General features: G+C 44.7%; 1 protein-coding gene across 1 annotated transcript in view; it reads right to left on the bottom strand.

Annotated features, from left to right (window-relative positions):
• Positions 1–25,398, bottom strand: part of ush2a (Usher syndrome 2A (autosomal recessive, mild)) — a gene marked incomplete in the record, with an annotated part of 193,514 nt that overhangs the window by 144,281 nt on the left and 23,835 nt on the right. The window contains 7 exon segments of the mRNA XM_034224262.1: positions 457–652; positions 7,367–7,460; positions 15,615–15,836; positions 17,961–18,175; positions 19,843–20,032; positions 20,199–20,300; positions 21,129–21,192. Coding sequence (XP_034080153.1) covers positions 457–652; positions 7,367–7,460; positions 15,615–15,836; positions 17,961–18,175; positions 19,843–20,032; positions 20,199–20,300; positions 21,129–21,192 — 1,083 coding nt within the window.

Genomic DNA, 25,398 nt, shown 5'->3' with positions numbered 1-25,398 from the left:
TTGTGTCGAACGGTATTTGTCTTTATCTGTTTTGAGAAAAATACAACACTTTTCTCTTTACATGTGGGTTTTCTCCGGAAGTTTTTCCTTGTACGATGTGAGGGTCTAAGGACAGAGGGTGTCGTATTGTCATACTGATATTTTGTACAAACTGTAAAGTCCACTGAGACAAATGTAACATTTGTGATATTGGGCTATATAAATAAACATTGATTGATTGATTGATTACATGGCTGGCTAAATGTACAGAAATAACATATATATCAGCATAAAGACGTTTTTTGGCTCAAAATCTTGAAATAATAAAAAGGAATTGTGAAGGATTATGACACACGGTCTTTAATTGTTTCAAAGTTCTTTAACTTTAAGGTTGATTGAAGAGACATACTGTATGACATTTTACAAAATGTTTCTATAAACTTTGAATAAGATAATTATATAACTTGTATTGCTAACCTGTGGTGTTGTGCATGCAGTGGTCACAGACCCCTCCTCCTCCTCGATAGTGCTCATCAGGCTGTTCATCGACTCCCTCATCGTAGTGACAGGAGAGGGCGTGGCCGTGACACTGACAAGGCCGGCAGTTCATAGGCTGGAGCTGGTCACCTGACCTGAATGGCTTGTCATTGTAGAGAGGCGCACAGCGTTGGCACTGTTAAAATAAAAGCCACATACTGTTTATAAATACGGAAATACATTTCTTTATTTGTGTATAAGCTAACATACTGTTTGTATCTATAAGCTACCAAACTGTTTGCTGCAAAAATTATTTCTAAAATAATCAGACCTTTGTTTTAACCCTAATGATTGCAATCAGAGATGCAAGTTTACACAGATACAATACATTTAAATGAATAACAGTCTTGGTGGTTAGAGATTATGAATGTTCACAAGCATTCATATTAAGCAAAGACATTTAGAACATGTCGTAAAATGGTCCCATGACAAGTAAAATGCTTGCTTCAATAGAACAAAGACAGATAAGACGAAAAGAAGAGAGAAAGAGAAACACAGAAAGAGACAGAGGGGGGAATGGAAAGACAGAAGACTCAGCGGCCCGTGTCAATCTAAATCTAAAGAGAGAGAATAATAATACCCATAACTGAATAAAACAAGGAGGAATGTATTCTTTGCTATATAATAAAGAGCCAGTACAGTTAGACACACACATGCACAAACGCACACACACAGCATAGGGAAATCGGACTGCTAATGAGGAGTGACTTGCAACAGCCAGGCCCACTTTCATGTCAAAATAAACATACCAAGGTGTGTGAAGGGGGGGAGGAAGGGGGAAAAGTGACATCAAAAATGTATTTTTCTGTTGCAGAGAGCAGCAACGGCGAGAAGCAGCAAGTACAAGCCCTTTGATTTTGTTCAGCAGTCAGTACAAATTATGGTGGACAAGGGGGGCATCAAATGGCGGGATTAAAAATGTATTAAAAAACACAGGAGTTCCTCCCATGTGTGACACATGCAGACCTGCACTGGGCCCATTATGTATGACACACAGAGGAGGGGGGAGCCAGGGGGAGGGAGGGGGAAGGGTAGAGTGAAGATGGAAATGGGGGGAAAGGCTCCTATTTTGTATATGAGAGAAAAGGGGGAGGAGGTAAGGGAACATGCAGGAAACTGATGTGAACAGAAATGATGGGGAAAATTCCTTTGTGTTTGAAAGATTAGGACTGGGGGGACAGAAAGACAAGAAACACAGAGAAAACAATCCACAAGTGTGTGAGTAAGGGATGTGGGGCGGAAAAGGAAGACAAAGAGAGAGATCAAAAATAAAATCATGTTAATACGTGAAGAAGACAAAAGGCCCCATGTGTTCTGGAGCTACAACACGACACAACGCTCAGGACCAAACATAGTCAAACACACAAAATCCAATCCAACAGTTTTTTGCTTTTAAAGGTTTCCATGTTCAGTGTTTTTCACCAAAATACAGTTTGTGTATCCTTGAGGTGGTCAAAAACTCAACAGGTTCTTTAAAGGTATGCAGAAACTCTTGTGTCACATAGCCATAACACAATTGTGTTTAATTCCTCACTGTAATATTATTACAGTAATTGAACTTATCCATATGTGTAGACTACATTATTTTGTAATATATTTACCAGGTAATGTAGTCCTTATTTTTGTGACTCTAAATAACAGAATCAGAATGTTGTTGTTGCCATGGCCAACGAAGCATTTTGAAAACAGTAGCAGGAAAGGGGACTGTCTGCTTATTTACAAAAAATATTTAAGAAACACTTCCTCTCTACCGAATGAACAACATCTAAAGGGTTTGAGGGTTTGCATTTCTGTATGTTTGTGTGTGTGTTGGTGCATCTGTGTGTGTGTGTGCATCCAGAGCAGTGGTTCCCTGTGGGGTGATTATTAACAGGATATAATGAAGCAGCAGGAGACTCTCAGGAGACAAGATGCACACACTTACCAACAAACACAAACACAAGAGTCAAATAGAAACATGTGAACACACACACACACACACACACACACACACACACACACACACACACACACACACACACACACACACACACACACACACACACACACACACACACACACACACACACACACACACACACACACACACACACACACACACACACACACACACACACACACACACACACACAGTGAAGAGTTTGTCTTGAAACTCCACAGGAGTGTTGGTTGTTTGCATGTTACTGTTTGCTCTGTCTGTCATGCTGTTTGGTGTTGAATATGAAATCAGACTAACAGTAACTTTGTGACTTCCTGTTTGTCCGTGCTGCTTTTCCACTTCTGCCCATCTGTCTTTGTAGTTGCCCGTGTGTCTCTCTGCAGCTCTTTGCCCGAAACGTTTCACATATCAAAGGTACTTTTCTTTCTGCACTTCGAAAAGGAAGGCTCTCACTAGATCTCACTCTTCATCCGCTGGGGATGCGTTGAAGAGCGAGATGTACTCCTCTCCCATATCTCCCTCCCTTTTCATTCCTCTTTCGTCTCCTCTACCTCTGTGCCTCCTCGTTCTTCCCACCCTTCCTTCCTCTTCCATCTCCTCTCTTTCTGAAAAACAAATCACTCTGTACATCTCTCCGGGCTTCCCACCTCTCCCCTTCCTCACTCTCTTCCCCCTGTCTCTCTACCGTCCTCCAACCGCTTGTTCTCATAGCCACGGTGAGTATGTGAGCAGGAAATATTACCATACCAAATGAAAGGGAGAGGATTTTTTCTTCCTTCTCTTTTCTTTTCATTCAACATTGCGTTACCTTCCCTCTCTCCCAGCCTGCTAATTAGTCGGGGGACTGGTGTTTGGGAGTTAAAAGGAAACGGCACACGTTCATTCTCTTCTTCATACAAAAGGTTTTGATGGCGCTCCATCATCAGCAAATAGTACCAGCGGCTAAAAAAGGACAGCGCATACTAAGGATCGAATGTACATGGTTTTGATTTAGATTTTAATTGTCTTTCTGCAAATGTCCAGTCTTCTTTAACACATTTTCTAGCTTAAAACATTCCAAAACCAAGAAATTGTATTTTTACCGTGTGGTTCAAAAACACTTTCATCGCTACTTATTGATAGTCTGACTCTTGACTCTAAAATCTTTGTTACAAGCAAACGGCCATATTATGTTCATGTTGAAGTCCATTTTTTTTTACAAACAATTAGACTAGACTTCAGACATAAATAAGCTAATTGTGGCAGCACAGGACGTAAATAATGATATTATTATACTTCTACAAATATAACCAAATGTCTTGAAAGTTTGGTTTAATGTATAGAAATGAATGTGTGCTGTGTACTCTGTTGCAGAGTAAAGAATAACATCTTATGTTCACTCTGAATGTTCCGACAAAACCTGCTGAGTGAGGAGCCTTCTTTAATGGATATGTGGACATTCAGATGGCCTGTCACTAGCGTGTGTGTGTGTGTGTGTGTGTGTGTGTGTGTGTGTGTGTGTGTGTGTGGTGTGTGTGTGTGTGTGTGTGTGTGTGTGTGTGTGTATATGTGTGTGGGTGTGCGTGTTAATCTGCTGGGGCAACTCATCTTATCCTAAATGCCATGACCAATTTCACGCTCTCACTGGAAAGGTCGTGCCACTGGCGTGTGTGTGTGAGCATGTTTGTGTGTACACACCGGTGTTGTGAGTATCTGAAGTTAACCCGGTTAACCCCAGCGTAGGTGAAAATCTGCTGCTGAGGCAGACTTTAGCAACAGAGACCCTGGACAACGCTACTTAACGTCACGAGCCATCAATATCTATCCCACACACAGATGGAAGCACAGACACACGCCTTTTTCAGAACTGATATATAACATATACAGCCCAAACAATCTCGAATATAAACATACACACAGGCACACAAACATTCACACAAATTGTTCAAAAATGCAGCTGTACAAAGCGTTATGTAACCAAGACCAAGAAAACTCAAGTTGTCTAAAAATACATTTAAGGTGGGTTGTCATTGCATCTTACTTTTTGTAACACTTAAATCGGACATCATTGAATCTGGAAAGAGGCTATTTCGAACCGTAAAAAGACAGGGGCATGTACAACAGAAAACTGGGCTTGTGACGTGATGTACAATATAATGTATGATATATCTTTCAGACATGACTGAATCCATCAGCTGTGGAGAGACAGAGTGACAGAATGAGAGATCAACTCCGACACAGAGTGCACAGAAGAAAGAATCAAAAGAAAGAGTGAAAAGTGGGCGCGGGTGTGTGCGTTTGGGTGCACGTGTGTTTAAGCATGTGTGAGAGAGTTTAAGTGTGTGTCTTCCAAGGCCCCCGTTGATCATCTTGACACATGTCTGAGCATTTCTGTCACTTTAATGTCACTGTGGAAATTCTGCAGATTAGTACAACATCCGTCATGGTGCCGGGCCGATCCAAGTCAACAGAACGCATGCAATATTAAACGCTAATATTCCCCACAGCCTTTTATGCTCCAATATTACAGAGACAGAAGGAAGGTCCTGAATATTCACTCAGAGAGATGACATGGACAGGTTTGGGAGAAAAGTGCATACAGAGGCACACAGACACACACACAGGCAAAAATGATCACACAAAAAAGACTCATTACAGTCTATATATACTGTCTTTCACAGAAGCAGAGCTCTAATAGTATCATTGACATAAAACACACACACACACATATATATCCATATTTCTTATTTCCATTGCATTTCTTTAACACAAAAGAACTACTGTACGTACGAGTGAGAAGAACATAAACAGATAGGGAGGATGGAAAGACATGAGACAGAAATAAAAATGGAAATAAGAGAGGGATGAAACATGAGAAACCGAGTCAGATGGGAATGAATTAAATACTTAGAAAGCGAGGCAATAAAGAGTGAGGGGGAGTAGAGAAAACGGCTGAGTGAAATGAAGCGAAAGACAAACAGAGAAAGAAAGAGAGCTGATTAGAGATGCATGCTGAGGGAATGTCATTGTTCTAGTCGATTTGAGACATTATTTAAACTAAGACCCGGGAGAGAAATACAGAGTATGAGAGAGAGAGAGAGTGATCGACAAAGGGAAGTGGATGGCGGTGGGAGTGGGATGTATAAAAGGAGAAATTCAGATGGTGAGAAAGACAAAAATAGACCCCTGCATTGGTCTGGAAGGATGGCATAAAAATGACTTGTTTGTGTGTGTGTTTAGAAATGCCTCTATGAAAACTTTTAGTCTGTAGTTCATATAAGAAAACACAACTATTAAATGCAAGGGTGTGCGTAGGAGGATGATGGTTATTTGAGTTTGAGAGTACGCAAGACAGGGCAATTGAACAGCTGCTTGTTGACAGCTGTACTTCTCCACTGATGTCCTCTGTCGCCTCTGTATGAAACACACTCACACACACGCGCGCACACACAACCTAATACACAAACGCAGGTGTATGAATGATACATAGGTGGTGAATTATGCATGCTGTCCTGTGCTACAGTGAGATGGAGCAGTCACACTGAACTTTTCACTGCTGACCGACTACAGGCTCTGTCGGGGAGATGCCCACTTCTGTCTGCCACAATGGGTTTGCTCTCCTGCGAGCAAAGGCCTGGTTCTGAGGCCGTGGTTAACATCAAACCGAGACTGAAATCAAATGATAAACTCACATCCTGCAGCATATCAGTGTGTGAGTACTCCCTATGGCATCATAGTTTTGGTTTAACTAGAGAATGCCACAAGATTAAATAAGTAACTGTGATCAGAAACAAAATCATATCAGCTGTGGCAGAGGCTTTTCACCTAAAAATAATGAACCCAATAATGACATTTTAGCTCAAATTCAAACCAAGAGCTGGTTGACGTATTATTCCATGAATGCACACGTGTGTCAAAGTTAATCACACTCTATCATTGTGTGAACACAAAAGCAAACCACATTAAAACTTCAAAGTTAGCATGAAGACAGCTGAGTTAAAGTGTTTCCAGGCAAGGATATTTGAAAGCAAGAGAACACTATTAGACTAGATTAAAGTTTTGGATTAGAAAAGTGACATACTGTAAATCTAATCCAAGACAACACATATTCAGTTATCATAAATCACACAACCCATACACGAGTTCGGCGCCAACAAGGCTGATGTCAGCTGTCAGTTATTTACAACTTTGACAGCCTCCAGTTTATTACCTGATTTAGCAGTCTGACCGCACTGATAGCTGTCCATTAACAAAAACGTCAGGTGCAACGCAGCACCGCCTGGCACTGCGGGTATACAGCATGTGTCCAAAAGCACAGCAGCACTTAAATCCACTCAATCAATTTCTCAGCAATGACAAATAAAACCCAAGAATAAAACTCGACGAAAAATAAGAAGGAACATATATTTAGCAGCAGGGAATGAGATGTACTGTGTGTGTGTGTGTGTGTGTGTGTGTGTGTGTGTGTGTGTGTGTGTGTGTGTGTGTGTGTGTGTGTGTGTGTGTGTGTGTGTGTGTGTGTGTGTGTGTGTGTGTGTGTGTGTGTGTGTGTGTGTGTTATAAGAAAAGTATCCTTTATATCATCAATAAGTAAACCGCTTAATTAAGACCATAAGGAGATTCTCCCCAGGGGGGCTCCTCTTTTTTAACTGTTTGTTTTTATATGCTTGAACTTGAAATGAATGAACACTGTATGTGGATCTAACACTGATTGTGATATTTGGGAATACAAATCTACAGAAAAGACAACTCAGTGAAAAACAAACTATGCATTTGAGTAGAAGGAGCTTGTGTGGCAACATGACCCTATAAAAACCCTTAAAACGTATACTGTATCAGACACTAACTTACAGGGTGTGTGAGGTCTTACATCACAGTTACAAATAGGGTTAAGAATACATGTTGTTTTTTATGATCATGTTTGTAACTCACATTGTTTCCCTCTGTGTGGCTCCCAGGCAGACACAGACAGCGGTAGGGCTTCCCACTGGTCTCACAGTGGTCTGCATGGCCGTGACACTCACATCTGGCCAGATGATAAAGGGAAGAAAGGAAATATAAACAAAACTGCAATGTACAAACTATTTTTGTTACAATGAAAAAAAGTAGTTGAATCAATAAAAAGGTAAGCAGAAGCATGACAGAAGCTCCCTCTCCTTCAAACGTTCTGTTGCTACTTCCTCCATCTCTCCATGGAAATGCAGCAGTGCCATTAAGAAGTTCCCAGTCAACATTTATAAATGCCATCCTGAGAATTATCAGAGCAACCTAACAGGTGGCAGACAGCCCCGTCTTTCTCCCACACACACACACACACACCACACACACACACACACACACACACACACACACACACACACACACACACACACACACACACACACACCACACACACACACCACACACACACACACACACACACACACACACAACACACACACCACACACACACACAACACACACACCACACACAACACACACACACACACACACACCAACCACACACACACACCACACACACACACACACACACACACACACACACACACACACACACACACACACACACACACTACAACACACACACACACACACACACACACACACACACACACACACACACACACACACACACACACACCAAAAATTAGATTATATTTATCAATTTAAAACAAAAATAAGTATCTTACTCGTGACCCTTTAAGTTCTAACTGTATACTGAGCCTTTTAGAAAGTTTTAATATATATTTTTTATCCCATTGTCTTTATAGGAGCCCTTTATTTTAATACCGTCTGAAGATTGAAACTGGTTAGAACATCCAGTAAAGTTGACCTTTTATATTTTTTGCAAAAAGACAATAACAAATAGGTTTTAAGAGATGTTCAGTATGTGGGCTGTTAAATGGTCTCCCTGTTGTTTGAAAGCCTGCCTTCGGCTGCAAGCTACTTAAACTACGGAGAATGCAGGGATCCCCACACACACACACACACACAGACACACATATATTGCAGGGCTGTCATTTAATTATTAATTTAGCTATTCAGTTGCTTGTTCCCTTTCATTCTTCCCCTGTGTATCCTCTCACCTCTTGTTCTTATAATGCCACTTTCTGTTTTGAGCTTAATAGATGAAAGCAGATAAGACTTTCACTTTATAAAATCAAATAAAAAAGATATTTTTCATATGTTGGGAATTGACAAGTCTCAAGCCTCATTAACAATGACATAATCACCAATATCAAAAGTGAAGTAAATTATAGTTCTCATTCATAACACTCCGTTCAATGTCTCACTATGGGATGCGCCTCATCGCGGAGCAAACAGAAGCATCAATCTCATTACGCCAATCCTGATTGGCTGGTGATCTTGACGTCAGCCTCAGGGAAATCACCCCCTATAAGTAGCTTGCGCCACAACGCATGCGCCATTCAAACACCTCTTCTCGCTTCAGAGCACATCTCTATGGTAGCCGGACAAGCTTCACGGTCCACAGACTGAACCCAAATATCCATTTCGGTCGACGGGGCGCTTGCCGGCTACTCCTTCTGCTTCGCAGGAAGACGGTAATTACTAACGCTAGTTATTGTTGAAATCGACCTCGCCGCTCTCTTTCCCCCGGAAAGTAAGCTAGGTCTGACTTATTTCAAGCTAGCGTTAGCTTGCTCCCTCCACTACCGACACCACGGTAGCGAGGAAGTCTTTTTCTTTTCTCTTTCCCCACGGAGGAGGAAAGGATTAAAAGGAGCATACTGCCACACAGTCAGTATTCCTCTGGGAATAAAAGACCCACACCGTCCTTTTCTCCGGATTAAGGACAGGGTGGTTACCTCTTTTTCTCCCAACCTACCTGTTGAGAGCGGGTCCTCTCCACGCCACGAGGCGAACAAGATGGACGCCCCTCTCCCTCACACCAGAGGAGTCAGGGACGCGGGGCTCGACTCTGCGGTGCGGGTTGAAATCTCGGGCCCACACACCAGGTCTGCTCGTCTTCCCCGCGCCCTGGCAGGCCGGGACCCGGTGGCGGCAAGACACGCGGGAACGGGACCCCACGCTTTACCGAGCTGGGGCTCCCGGTTAGACCTCACCATGGTCTCACCCGCGGAGGATGTCCTCGAGCTTAATACGACGAGACGAAGAGGACGCCTCGGTGTTCCTCCTGTCCGAGTCGGATGAACATGAAGAGGACATCTTCATGTCATTGGCTCAGGCTGCAAAGCCTGGAGCGAGGGCTGCTCTCCCAGACGATAGCACACCAGCTTCGCCCTGTCTGAGTATGGACCTGCAGGCCGTGTGCAAACGCGCTGCGGCCAGACTCGACATCCCGTGGCCTGAAATGGCCAAGGAGACCTCCAGGTCCCGCTACGAAGGGAAACATTTTCCCCAAGCAGCGCGGACAAAGAGACAACTCCTTCCGGTCTTCCCGGAGATGTTGGATGAGGTGTCGGTCTCGTGGAGAGACCGGCCCTTCAGCAACAAGGTCCCAATCCAGGGTGCCTCCTCCCTAGACTGTGACGGAATGGAGAAGCTCGGCCTGCTCCGCATACCGCCCATGGAACCGCTGGTAGCAGCCCACCTCCTACCGAGGATGGGCCCGTCACCAAGCAGGAACCCCACGCTGCCGGCAAAGTCGGACCGATTTCAGTCGACAATGACTGAACGGTCCTACAAAGCCGCAGCGTTGTCCGCCAGGGCCCTGAATGTGGCCTCGCTGCTAACCGCTTACCAAGCGGAGCTCTGCGAGGACCTGTCGGGTAACCCGGGGGCAGCCACTCTGGACGAGATGGCAGCGGTCACAGACATCTGTCTCCGTGTCCAACGCTGCGCCGTCCAGGCCACAGGTAAGGCAATGGGGATCATGGTGGTGCAGGAAAGAGCGAGATGGCTCAACCTCACCAACCTCCCAGACCGGGAAAAGGAGGATGTGCTGGATATGCCCATCGTTCCCGAGGGAATTTTCGGCTCCGCTCTTGCTTCCATGCAAAAGAGGTTGTGAGTCGAAAAAGAGGGAGGACTAGGCACTCCACCTCTGCCTCCCTCGAAGGGTCCCAGCCGCTGCTTCGCAGCAGTCCTTCGCAGCAGCAGTCCTTCGCCCAAGCTGCCTTGAACCCTGCTCGGTTTAAAACACCGAGAACGCAGAGGTCGCAGCCCGCCCCGAGTCCCCAGCCGAGGCTGGAGACGAGGGCGAGCTGGCCCAGAAAATCTCCGGTTCCGGCTGCAGCTCAGGCGCAGCCAACCAAGAATTTCGGCCAGCAGGCGAGGAAGAAGAAGCGAGCGGCGTGACAGCCCCTCCTTCTCCCCTCCGTGACAGAGCTGGAAGTCCACGGTTCCCCAGCTCTAAATGTGTTCCCGCCGCCTCGAGAGATGCCTCAACACCATCCTCAAGTCCGCAAAAACACATGTCACAAATCTGTTTGTTCCTCTGTCATTAAACATTTGCCGCTGACGCATCCAGGCTTCAGGCCGAGGGCGCAGCTCAAAAAAATGATAAGAAAAACAATAAAACCAATAAACAGCCCGTCAACTGTTCCCCTTCTGAGAGCAGCTTCGGCATCTCTCAAAAGGCGGATTACAGGCGGGTCTGTGAAGGCACCACCGTCACGCGCATGCGCAGTGCCGGCTGGGGTTTTAAAAGCACCACCGCCACGCGCATGCGCAGTGCCGGCTGGGGTTGTGAAGGCACCACCGTCATGCGCATGAGCAGTGTCGGTGGGGATTGTCGAAAGGGGGCACCACTGTGTTCAGACACTAGAGGGCCCCATAACACAACAAATAGAGACTCAGAGGGGTAGAGATGTGACATCTCCACTGGCTCTAAGGAGCATGCAGTGGAAGATGCTCACATCATCTGCTTGGGTTTTCAAGACAGTAACACGGGGCTACAGACTCCAATTCGCTGTCACCCCCCCCTCGCTTCTCGGGCATTCTGCATTCGCAGGCCCCGAGGGAGTCAGCCCATATTCTGGAGAAGAGATTCTCTCTCTCCTAGAAAAGAGGGCTATATCTATTGTACCGCCGAGCAGAGTCAGGGCGGCTTCTATTCCAAGTACTTCCTCGTTCCCAAACGGGGAGGGAACGGAATTCGGCCAATACTGATTTGAGGGCTCTGAACAAATATCTAAGAAGATATAAGTTCAGAATGCTCACTCACACATCTCTGCTGCGGCTCGTGCGACAAGACGACTGGTTCACATCAGTCGACCTGAAAGATGCGTATTTTCAAATCCCAGTATATTACCCCACACAGGAAATATCTGAGATTCGCATTTCAGGGGATCTGTTATGAATACAGAGTACTCCCCTTCGGTCTGTCTCTCAGTCCAAGGGTGTTTGTACGATGTACGGAAGCCGCGATAGCCCCGTTAAGACAACAGGGTATTCGCCTGGCGACCTACCTGCGACCTGGCTGCTTCTCGCACAGTCGGAGCAGGAGGCTGTTACGCAGACAAATGTCCTCGTAAAGCACCTACTCAACCTGGGTTTCATAATAAACACAGAGAAGAGCATGTTGTGCCCCGCGCAGACTATACTCTTCCTGGGTTTACGCCTGAACTCGGTGCCCTTTTCAGCTCGCTTGTCAGCGGATAGAGTGAAAGCTTTCAGAGCTTGTCTCGCTCTTTTCCGGCTGCGCAAACATGTTCTCTTCAGATCATGCCTGCGATTGCTGGGGCTCATGGCGTCAGCCATCCTGGTCGTACGACTGGGACGCTTACACATGAGGGAGTTTCAGCGCTGGGTGGCCGCCCTAAAACTAAACCCCGCGCAGTGATGGTTACTGTGAAATGCATAATGGCACTGCGCCACTGGCTGCACCCGACTTTTCTAGTACGAGGTGTGCCTATGGGTGCTGTCCTTTCACGGAAAGTGGTCACCACAGACGCATGTCTGACAGGTTGGGGAGGTATTTATGAAGGTCGCCCGGTGAGGGGTCTCTGGAGCAGAGACCTCCAGCGGGCGCACATAAATTACCTGGAGGTTTTATCGGTGTTTCTCACCCTAAAACGCTTTCTGCCTTTCCTCAGGGGACATCACGTCCTCGTGAGGACAGACAATACGACCACAATATCGTATATTAACCGCCAAGGGGGTTTGCATTTTCTCCAGTTACACACACTGGCGCGCAAACTTATCCTATGGAGCGGTAGGCGTCTCCTCTCTCTGAGAGCGACGCACGTACCGGGAGTGATGAACCTCGGGGCAGATCTACTGTCCAGAGGTGCACCACTTTATGCAGACTGGACTCTACATCCAAGGATTGTGAGCCAGCTGTGGGTGCGTTACGGCAGAGCCGCGGTGGATCTGTTCGCATCGAAAGACAACGCTCAGTGTCAGCTGTTCTTTTCGATGCGCGATCTAAATGCACCGTTAGGCGTGGATGCACTCGTGCACAATTGGCCCCCGGGCCTTCTGTACGCGTTCCCACCCCTGGCTCTGATACCCCCAACTCTGGCCAGAGTGAGAGAGCAACGCCACACACTTATCCTGATAGCTCCGCACTGGCCAGCTATGTACTGGCTAGCGGAGATATATCAGCTGCTGTGCGGGCAGCCATGGCAGCTCCCACTACGCAGGGACATACTGTCCCAAGCGGGGGGGGGCGATCTTTCACCCACAACCCAGAGCGCTTGGCTCTATGGGCCTGGCCCGTGAGTGGTACAAATACAGTGTGACATGACGCTGACCCTGGCAGCTGCCAAGCGAGCCAGCGGCACTCATGCACTATCTGTACAGTCTTCATGCACTCAGTTTGCCCCAGGGCAAACAGAGTGTGGTTGAAGCCTGACCCTGCCTTTATCTTAAGGCGGTCGGTTCGGGTACCACATTTGACATTAAGGCATCCTCCCGGCCACTGTATTCCTCCGGGGAACAGCGGCCGGATTTGCCGTGTCCAGCCCGTGCTTCACGCACGTACAGGGACAGATCAAGGGTGCTTTGTCATAATGACCAACCCCTTGTGTCCTGGGCTAACCCTTATAAGGGCAAGCCTGTTACTAAGCAACGGCTCTCCCACTGGTCTGTGGAAGCAATTGCTTTGGGGCTCATACGAGTCAGAGTTCGCAGGCACCCTCGGGTCCGCGAGCTCTTTCGACTCAGAGTCTGGCTTGCATTCTGGACTCTGTCCAGGATGTCTCCCATCAAAGACATTGGTGCAGCGGCGAGCTGGTCCTCGCCGCTCACTTTGTCTGCCTCCTAACAGGTTGGACGTTCTGCTCCCAGTGTGACTCAAGCAGTGCTGGGCACCTGGTTGAGTCAGAGCTCTACCTGTTAAGTTCTGGTTGGTTTGGTGATTTTCGAGATAAGCTCGTCTGGCAATACGGGAGCTACAATTTCCCATAGTGAGACATCGAACGGAGTGTTATGAATGAGAACTATAGGTTCGTAACCCCAGTTCTCAGAGTAACATGAAGTGAGATGTCTCACCAGACGGCCCTCCTTGCTATGGTGAAGCGAGAAGAGGTGCTTATTTTGAATGGCGCATGCGTTGTGGCGCAAGCTACTTATAGGGGGTGATTTCCCTGACGCTGACGTCAAGATCTCCAGCCAATCAGGATTGGCGTAATGAGATTGATGCTTCTGTTTGCTCCGCGATGAGGCGCATCCCATAGTGAGACATCTCACTTCATGTTACTCTGAGAACTGGGGTTACGTAAGTAACCTATAGTTTTTCATCCAGCCCATACAGTACAACAAAATAAAGATTATTCATCTAGTGAAATAAACACAAAAACAAGACTGCCCAAAGAAACTTAAAGTGGACCTATCATACTATATTTGAATAATATATTGTAGGGCCATACGCCCCATACCTATATAAAACATGTCTGTGAATTTTTTTTTTCAAAATACCAAAACAGATCATGCATTTTAGCCATGCCTCATTTCGCTCTATTTGCTCTATTCCAGCCCTGTCTTCACAAGGGCTGATTCTGTGGCAAATGAGCTGCAGCTGACCACGCCCCCCTGCAAAGGAGGGGGGCGAGGCACGAGCGTCATGTTACCATGCTGTTACCATGCTGTTACCATGCTGTTACCATGCGGTTACCATGCCACGCAACCTCTCATTCCCCTGATAGGTGGAGAGTTGCCCATATAGGCGGAGCACCCCGTTTCTGAGTCAGAACAATTTCAAATCTGTATCAGTCTGTATCAGATCCGTTGCAGCCCCGTTTTTTGAGATTTGGGTATGGAAGAAAAGAGAGGGTTGTGTTTTCTGACACTTGGTGAGTTCCCTGACACACCGGGGACACATATTCATGTATAAAAGACGTACAAAAGTGCATTTTGCATGATAGGTCCCCTTTAACTTAGTCAATACAAAAGTAAGGCAGTTGAGGAAAATTGCTATAAAAAAGTGTCTCTACCAAAAGTCTAGCTAAACGTGGCTTCCCTTTTACAGCTGATGAATATGCCAAGCTGATATTGAACTGAGAAGGGATGCAGTTATTATTGGACAAATGAGGCCCATGAGTGCAGACAAAAACAAAAACATACACACTGAGGTTATGCTGGTACTCTCTCTTGCCAACAAGCATATTTACATGCTATAGACAGATAGAAGAGATATGTAAGAAGTATGAAAGAGAGGAGGGAGACTGGGAGGGATGAAGAATGCACAGATGAGATTTCAGCAGCTCCAAATCTTTGTTTCTCCACTTCACTGTAACAAGCTACTAATTAAAACAGCTTAGAGGGAGGGGGAGGGGGAGACAGAGTTAGAGATGATTGCCTCCTGCATAATCCTATAATTACCACAGTCATAAAAAACAGTCACTCTGTCAGTCTAATGAAGAGATGTGTTCACAATTACTCTCAGAAAGCTCTCCTGATACTCAACACACCGCGTCAAATGTTTTTTCTAGATGTCAAACTGTGCTCAGATATTTGAACATATCAACAGTGAAAAGATCTTCAAGTGTTACTTTTTCAACCAATTAAGCTGCTAAATAAAAATGGTGACTGGACTAACTGAACATTGGAATGATGCTACATATGGTGATTCCTCTGCATAAGCTCATATGAATGATTTGATGTATGACAAATCAAATGTTGAAAAAAATGTTTACAACATGACACAGATTTATATGTCCATAAGAGATCATTTATCTGCAAAAAAAACATCCACCAACATATCTCAGAAGCAGATAAGATTCAGTGGGATCTCTGTCTACATGTGTGTCCTCACCTGCCACTGATGGTGATCTCATTGATGGCATAGTATCTGTGTCTCTGGTTCACCCCCGCTGCCCTGCTGTTGGATTGTCCACTCAGGTGTATCCTGACCTGGGTGGCATGTGCCATCTTCTGCAGAGCAGGGGTGTTGTAGAAATCGTTATATCCCGGACGCAGGTTTGGCTCCGGGGTCAGCAGGCTGAATATGATGTTACCTCCTGAGAAGGGTAAATCGCTGAAACACAGAAACATAAACACACATTGTGCCAGTTATTTTAGAGGTATGTGTCTAGATCACCACTTTGAAAACAAACTAATCCAAGGGTTCGTTAGAAAGAGTAATTTACAATATATATTTGAGTAAAACTAATACATCTGAACTGATATACCAGATTGTTTAAACTATCAAATATAAATATAATGGTATCAGCCTTGAAGTCCAACATCATTCAGGAAATAGTGTCCAATAGAAAAACAACACAGCTAAACACACTATATGAGTGTGTCATTGCAAAGACAAAATCAACTTGACATCTACAGGCTTCTTTTTCCTTTTGTCTTAATTTCGCTCGCTTAAAATAAACCTAAAATGCAGCTGAAATCATAGACAACAAACAATTATACAGGCCGCTTATTGAAGCCCTTACCTCCTCCGATAATCCTGGGAGAGCACCGCCATTTAAAAAAATGAACCCCTAACAAATGGCTGCCACTACTGATATTTCATAGATGTTTTGGTGGTTGATTCCGAACACAGTGTTGGGTCAATAACCTTGTCAAATCATAAACAAAAAAGATGTACTGTAAAAAATACACTTATTTATGGATATACTTGCAGAATAACTACATTTCAGCCAGAACCCAGAGCACAAACCAAAATATTGTAAATCAAATGTGAATTGGCGCCAGTTCTACGGCTGTAATCGCTGATTTAACTCTGTGTGTGTGGGGTGCAGGAGCACCCCACACAGCACCCCACACACGTGAATCTACAGTAGGTGCAGCAGGTTCCAGCTCTTTCTTTCTATTGCTCTGGGTAATGCTTTTTATCTGACAAAAATACCTGTTTACTTGTTTATCTGTACATGTAGACAAGATGCAAAAGGATCACTTACAGCACTCCTGGAGCAGTACTGTAATTGACTGGTGTGAAAACACCTGAAAGACTGAGGCGTGCTTGAATTTATCTTGCCAGACACTCCAGCGGCCTCAGAGGAGGCAATGTCTCTTGTGGGATTAAATAAATCGTGCTAGATAAAAAACATAAATATTTCAAGATCAAAGACAGTGCTCTTTTTATCAACCACTAATGTCACAGAGGGTGTTATTATGTTGCCCATGTGAGGTTCAATTGCTCTCATGCCAAATTAACTAATACGTATAACAGTGCCAGGAAAGGTTGTATGTGATATAATTTGTCAATCAAGTGAAAAATAAGCAATGACTACATAATCTGTGATCTATTCATACCTGTTCTATCTAATGCCAACCAAGGCCTTGATATAAGCAGCTCTGCCAAGATTCAGTGTGTGAGATTGTGTGCATGTGTGTGTGTGTATGTATGTTAAGACTATGTTCCAAGGCCAGTTCTCCATCTAGTGCCAATGAAGAGCCTGTTACCGGCCATGTGCCAAAGCAGCACTGTAGGTGGTTAGCTTTAGAAACCTAGTCACTGAGAGCGTGCCAGGGTGTGTGTGTGTGTTTGTGTGTGTGCGTGTAAACTGTATATATGTGTTATGGGTATGTGTTTGATCTCCTTTGATTTCTTTTGACTTGTGTTCTGTGTGTGTGTTTGTACTTTTTTTATTGAGCGTTGCCAGTCATTTTTGTGTAATCTCCTCTACCATAAAGAGGCCATGACCACCCAGCAGCATATTCTCCTCTGGGGTGAATGCCACAAACAGTATGACAGACTGTTTGAGGTGTTTATTTTAAGTTTTCTCATGAAGATGATTAAAAGCAGTTTCAAACCGGATGATGATGCTTATTAAAATTCATTAAAAACAGTGCTTAGCATCCTGTTAATCACTAAATATGTGTTTGCCACAGAATTAATAATATGTTTTAGTTTTTAATTATAATTTGCTTTATCAAGTTGTTGTCCAGTCAAAAATGTAAACGCTTCAGGCAGCTAAAGGATTGTTCCCTTTCTTTGAGAGTGTAAAATGTAGCCTATTTTTTGGACTCGATTCAGTGATAAAACATATCAAAAGATGAGAAAAACATGTTAGGTCCTTGTTTTAAGATTGTGTAAACTTCAAAAATATTTACAGTGTATGATCTTTTTTTCTCTTTTTACCGCCAGGTCAATAATAGTGACTATTTTTCACACCCACTCAGCTGTGTATATGGTACCTACCTGGACAGCTGCAGACAGTTGACTGAGTCTGGCCTCAGCAAAGGCCCATTGTTCTGCATTTCAAACACACTGCAGTTGTTGGCCATATATTGCCAGTCCAACCAGGGCTGTTCTGTGGCAATGCCACTCTCAAGTTCTGCAATGTCAAGCCTCCGTCTTTGGATCAGAATGGACTCAGGCAGGAGCCCGCCAAACTGAACTATAACATAGAATATCTGGAGGAAAGGGGAATACAAGTTAGCATGAATAGAACCAGATGTGCAATGTACTGCAATCCAGAACAACAGAAATGCAATTAATTATTCTATACTATACTCACACTTTCAGACATATGTATTCACCTCTATGGTAACTTTTGAGGTCATAGTAAAAGGGGCATTTGTTTTGCATCAAATTATTTTGTTTAGTGGAATTCATTCGTAATGGTATTGAAAAACAAGAAAACAAATTGATCAATTACTGTTCATCGCATCAAATCACATTTTATGAAGATCTTGTGCAGTTTTAGTCTTGTTCAAATGGTAAAATGTGAGTGGTAGTAGTTTCCTATAGCACATGAACTGTGTGTGTGTGTAGGTGTGTGTATGTGTGTTAAGTGTTATCTGCCCCTCTACAGTGTGGGCTGGGACACTGGGTTACACAGCAGGGAGCGCATTAAGCCACCAGCACTGCGCAATCCCAAACACACACACACACAAGCGGAACTTCAGAAAGTGTCTTTTATCTGGGGACTTGAGTTGAGCTACCGCGTCAGGACAGCTCCCAAAATCCTGCCCACACTCACATACACACTTCAGAGAAAAGAGGGACGAGCCTTTTGACAGCCCCAGTGTCGTCAACGTCCAAATCCAGCAATATCTCTCTCTCCCTCCCTCCCTCCCTCCCTCTGCCCCCCCGTCTGTCTCTCACTGCAGTGCTTAGAGCGAGGATGAAACTACTGTCCACCACAGGTGCAAGCAGAAAGATACTACAGTGTTTGTGTAGTAGCATTTCAACTGTACACTCCACAACGATGGAATTTAGTTGACTGTCCAACCCACAGTTGCTAGCATTGAAGTCAGGGGGCTGATACAGTATTGAAAAGACACAATGATCCAAATAACCCTAAATCTGAGGGGGCCAACACACTTGTTATCCCACATTGCCTGACCACTGGGACCACGATCCCATGTGGATCTCATGCTCAGCGTTGGAATAAAAAGGATTGGATTAACAATCATTGGGATACTCTAACCTCATTGCACACTTTGACGCCCACTTCAAGCCCTCTTAATTGTATGTGTTGTAATAATGCTTTAATAAAGACAAGATAAATACAGCACTATGCATGCTTCTCCATTTGAATATTGATAGTTAATATTGCAGTGAGCACTTTAGAAATAAATTCTGTTTTACATGGTATATGAATTACAAGACTCCTTTATTTGTTAGTTATAATGTACGAGGTAAAAAATGCAAACCGGCATGAACGACCGCTAGGGAACAACTAGGGATTTGCTAGCTGTCTGTGTGGGGGCCAATGCTGTCAAATTATAATAATGGTGTGTTTAAACTCTGTAAGTGTGATTCAAACATATGTCAACAGAATATGTTGTCTATTGTAAGGATAGAACCCAAGGCCTGACAGATACAGGCTGGTATCCTTATTGTTAATTTTACTGGCTGATGTACATTTTCTGATAACAATACCGACATCCACACAGCATCATTGAATGATTAATTGATTTAATGACAAATTCAATTAACACACTTTCAGACTGAACTTAAAGTTAATATATTATATGTGTTACTTGCACTTGACACCAACCTATCTGTCTGTCATTGTTGTGAGATAATATATGCATTTGCTTAGTTGTGTGAGTGTATTTTTTAGATGCGTTACCTGGTATTGTCCATTCACCAAATCCACGGTAATAGTGAGTCCTTCATCCAGTTCCTGTGTAGTCATGATCTTAGAGAGCCATGTGGTGCCCATGTCCTGATCATTGATGTAACTGAGTGGATGGGCATTTAGGTTGAGTCTTAGGACTCTGTCATTGGTGGTGTCCTCAACACCATTGGGAATGCAGTATCTGTTAACAGTGACAATGTTTTTTTATAGGGTACTTTTTTTTTTTGGTGCAATTTCTGAACCCTCAAGAGTGAAACTTCAGAAACATGAAAAAAACATTTGTACATTACTGAAATGTTTAAATATGCAGTCATGTTATATTAACACAATAAGTGTTGATACTTTACCTCTCAACTAAAGGGTGCACTCTGGGGTGACTGGGTGGACAGCGACACTCTGCCTGGGCATGGAGCTCGGGCAGGAAACCGGAGTAAACCTCAACTATTTCCCTGTAAAAACAAGAAACATCCGACTAAGTAACTCTAATGCTAAACACTGAGGAGAGATATTATCCTATTCATTATAATCTGAGATGAGGGAGGGGCCAAATTGCTGACATTGCTTAATGATTGAACAGTTTTTATTATTTTTGCTGGCTATCTTTTAAATCTGAAACACCAAAGGAAAAAAAAATATGATTTCCGAAATGCAGGGTATTTACACTTAATACAATCTGACATGTGCAGTGATGATTATGATGAACAGAAATGACAGTGACCAAACAAGGTTTGTAATAACTTAAATGTTGACTGGTCTTTTACTGGACATTTAGAGTAAAGTGGAAAATCAAAGGCATCATTTGAAAACTCAATCTTTCATTTGTCTGGTCCCAATCTTGATGAGAGGAACTTGTAAGATCCAAGTCCTCACTGTGTGCAGTACATCACTGGTAAGCAAAACACTAATTGCCTCGTATTGAATTCTCAGGAAAATCCTCTGGAAGCAGTATGGATCTTAAGATGCAACGATTAGCCTTCCCCTTCTTTGCTCGGACCATCTTTCCCTTTATTGCTCCATATGGCTTCTCTTCTCTTGTTTCTTTAATCTTTAAAGTATCTCTGTCTATATCTTCTCATTTTGATTCCTTTCCTTTATTCAATCCATCTATAGCTACCACTTCACCTCCTTATTTCTATGACAATCACGATTATTTTCCTTCCTTTATAACCTTTTCTTTCACAATATTCATTTGATTTGGTCCTTCTTTGATCCCTGCCTCTTTGTATCCCCCAGAGCTGCTCATTACCTGTCTCTGTGCCTTACTTTATCCAACTCACCTGTTGGTCAGAGTGGCAGGATACAATCTAAAGTCCTGCATCCAGCCAATGAACTGATTAGACCCTGGAGAGATGAAAAGAGAGGAGAAAGGAACATAAAGAAGGTGTTAATGGGTTTGTACTGAATGCAGTGAGTGAGAGGATTTCACAGTGTTTAGTAGATTATCTTATCAGTTTCTTAATAGCAGCTAAGTGAGGCTTCCCCGGCTGCTAATAATGGACAAGTTCATGACACAAAGCAGAAGGGTCTTTAAGGATAAATGCATATTCTGGACATAATATAACCTATATTCCTAAATCTACAAGAAGGTCTTAAGATATTAGGCTGCACATTTCCAACCCAAAACTCCCTTTTGCAAAAAAAATATGTTGTCCAAAAAACTGTTCTAACAACAAGATATTCAGAAGAACAAACTACTTTAGGGCATTTTTCTTGACAAATCTAAACTGTTACAGGTGTCTACTAATAATTGTTTAAGTCTAATGGGTTACAACATGTTACATTATAACAGGAGAAGAAAACTGTGAAAGCTCTCGTTGAAACGTTGAAAAGAAAGGATCTGCAAAGAGGTAAATGTTAGGCAAGAAATGCCATATATATAAAATATGCCAAGATACCAAAGTCTGAAGCAAAGTATACACTGGAATATCTCACACATATAAGTTCAATGTCCAGACACACATGTGGATATTGGACAGAACACAGGAAACACCATCAAACACATAACAGAACAAAGGCAAGCCCCCATCTCCATACACAAACACACATTCATGACAATGTTGGACAGGACACAAGAGACCCTCACAGACGGTGATGCTGGTTCAACGAGAGCCGGGGTCCTAAAGCGTCCAACAAACTTCTGTCTAGTTTGACAACAACTCTTAGAAGACGGATAACGTCTCTGAGCATCGACAGAACCCCTGCCATGTCTAGCTTTGTCTCTGTGTGTGTGTGTGTGTGTGTGTGTGTGTGTGTGTGTGTGTGTGTGTGTGTGTGTGTGTGTGTGTGTGTGTGTGTGTGTGTGTGTTGTGTGTGTGTGTGTGTGTGTGTGTGTGTGTGTTAGAGGCTTTACTGTGTGTATTCCCCCCAAAAAAGGAAACATCCTTACTTTAGAGAGTGTATGAGTGTTTGTGCATTTGTGTGTGTATTTGCATTTGAGAGAGGCTTTGCCATGTTTGGCTTAACTACAATGTGAGCATGTGTGAGTGTTGGAGGGGTGTATGTGAGTGTAAAACAGAGAGAAAGTGTTATGGGATGTAAGTGTGTTCGAACAGTGTGTGGTTGTGCAGCCTTAGGCTTTGGCTCAGGATTTCTTTGACGTGTGGAAATGGGATTATGTCTTCCTGTGAAAAGCACTCTCCCTATTGTTACTGGGATGATGCAAGGTATAAGCTTTAATTCTCTCCTCTCTGTGGAGGTATCTGTCTTCTCTCTCTGTGTTTCAGTTCCTGTCATCCCTCTGTTTTTCAGTTTCCTCTTCTCTGTTTCTGTTGTTAGAACTGATGGCAGTTAATACAGGCAACTAGGATTTGAGTTGGAGATTTATCTCGGTTTTTTTCTCTCCGTCCTTGAATGCTACTGTTACTCTCTGTAACAGCAAAAGCAAAAGCAAATGGTTAGACAAGTCAGAGATGGTTAATGCTAAATGAACTGCGTTAATATGCTCTTTCTTCCAAGGCGCTTTACAATGCAATGGCAACAATGGTGAATAATTGTACAGTGTAACAATACAAACTCCAGTGTTTCCCCTAGGTTTACTGCTTGGGGGGGGGGGGATATATTTTTTGTTTTAATCCTCCAGAGCAGAGAGAGGAGCTGTGGATTATTGTTATTGATTAATGCATCAGTGTTTCTTAGGGTCAAAAACACTAAAATCACAACTTAGAATGAAAGCGTTTAAAATAAAATAAAAGAGCACATGTTCAATGTGAAAAGTGACAAGTATATACAGTAAGTATATATATATATATATATATTAAAAAAAAAGAATTATAGGCAAGGCAAGGCAAGGCAAGGCAAGTTTATTTATATAGCACTTTTCAACACAAGGCAATTCAAAGTGCTTTACAAAAATGAAAGAGATTAATAAAATGGCATTTAAAATCTAATAAAATAAACATTAAAAGAAAAAAATACATGGCAGTCAATTAAACATTATAATTTCTTTTCTTTTTTTAAACACCTTGGATTTCAGGGGGGGAGTTGGGCTCCGTTGGCGGGGCTCAGCGCCCCTCCAAGACAATGGTAGGGGAAACACTGAACTCCCATTGTCTCGTATTTTAAATGAGATTAAATAACACACAGTACTGCTTGATTACATGCTGCATTGTTTCCAGTGTATTTATTGCGTGTATCTGTATTGACCGGAGGAAGCACGGGGTCCCCTTCTGGAGCCAGGCCCAGAAGGAGGACTCGTCGGCGAGCGTCTGGTGGCCGGGCTTGCCACGGAGCCCGGCCGGGCCCAGCCCGAAAAGGCAACGTGGGCAACACCTCCGCTTCTCCGTCCCGCGGGCCCACCACCTACGGGAAACAGCGATGGGGTCGGGTGCGCTGCCAGAAGGGTGGCAGTGAAAGCGGAGGGTCTCGACGGACCAGACCCGGGCGACAGAAGCTGGCTTTGGGGACGTGGAACGTCACCTCTCTAGGGGGGAAGGAGCCGGAGCTTGTGCGGGAGGTGGAGCGTTACCAGTTGGATCTGGTTGGGCTCACCTCTACGCACAGCGTCGGCTCTGGAACCTTACTTCTGGATAGGGGTTGGACTCTATTCTTCTCCGGAGTTACTCAAGGTGTGAGGCGCCGGGCGGGTGTGGGGATACTCACAAGTCCCCGGTTGGGTGCTTCGTTGTTGGAGTTTACCCCAGTGGACGAGAGGGTCACCTCCCTACGCCTGCGGGTTATGGGGGGGAAAACTCTGACTGTTGTGTGTGCTTATGCACCCAACAGCAGTTCAGAGTATACGGCCTTCTTGGAGACCCTGGAAAGAGTCCTGTATGGGGCTCCTGAAGGGGACTGTTTAATCTTGCTGGGAGACTTCAACGCACATGTGGGCAATGATGGAGACACTTGGAGGGGCGTGATTGGGCGGAACGGCCCCCCTGATCTGAACCGGAGTGGTGGTTTGTTACTGGACTTCTGTGCTAGTCATGGATTGGCCATAACAAACACCATGTTCGAACATAAGGATGCTCATAAGTGTACGTGGTACCAGAGCACCCTAGGCAGAAGGTCCATGATCGATTTCGTTATCGTATCATCGGACCTGAGGCCGTATGTTTTGGACACTCGGGTAAAGAGAGGGGGCGGAGTTGTCAACTGATCACCATCTGGTGGTGAGTTGGGTCGAGTGGCGGGGGAAGCCTCTGGATAGACCTGGTAAGCCCAAACGTATAGTTCGGGTGAACTGGGAACGTCTGGAGGAGGCCCAAGTTCAGGAGGCCTTCAACTCACACCTCCGGCGGAGCTTTTCGGGCATTCCTGTGGAGGTTGGGGACATTGAACCAGAGTGGTCGGTGTTCAAAGCCTCTATTGCCGAAGCCGCGGCGGGGAGCTGTGGTCTCAAGGTCCTAGGTGCCTCAAGGGGCGGTAACCCTCGAACCTCCTGGTGGACACCGGTGGTCAGGGAAGCCGTCCGACTGAAGAAGGAGGCCTTCAGGGATTTGTTATCCCAGGGGACTCCTGAGGCAGTTGCAAGGTACCGACAGGCCCGAAGGGCAGCAGCCTCATCCGTGGCCGAGGCAAATCAGTGGGTGTGGGAGAAGTTCGGAGAAGACATGGAGAAGGACTTTCGGGTGGCACCAAAGTTGTTCTGGAAAACTGTCCGACACCTCAGGAGGGGAAAGCAGGGAACCATCCAAGCTGTGTACAGTAAGGATGGGACGTTGTTGACCTCAACTGATGGAGTGTTAGGGCGTTGGAAGGAACACTTTGAGGAACTCCTGAACCCGACAACTCCGCCCTCTATGTTAGAGGCAGAGCTGGAGTATGACGGGGGATCAACACCAATCTCCCGGGGGGAGGTCACTGAGGTCGTCAAACAACTCCACAGTGGCAAAGCCCCGGGGGTGGATGAGATCCGCCCAGAAATGCTGAAAGCTCTGGGTGTTGAGGGACTGTCATGGTTGACACGTCTCATCAACATTGCGTGGAAGTCGGAAACAGTACCGAAGGAGTGGCAGACCGGGGTGGTGGTTCCCCTTTTTAAAAAGGGGGATCAGAGGGTGTGTGCCAATTACAGAGGCATCACACTACTCAGCCTCCCCGGGAAAGTTT

The sequence above is a fragment of the Gymnodraco acuticeps genome, unplaced genomic scaffold (genome assembly GCF_902827175.1).
Source record: "Gymnodraco acuticeps unplaced genomic scaffold, fGymAcu1.1, whole genome shotgun sequence".
In the NCBI taxonomy this organism is placed as follows: domain Eukaryota; kingdom Metazoa; phylum Chordata; class Actinopteri; order Perciformes; family Bathydraconidae; genus Gymnodraco; species Gymnodraco acuticeps.
The sequence above is the reverse complement of the archived record's forward strand: the minus strand, read 5'-3'. Positions and strand labels throughout refer to the sequence as shown.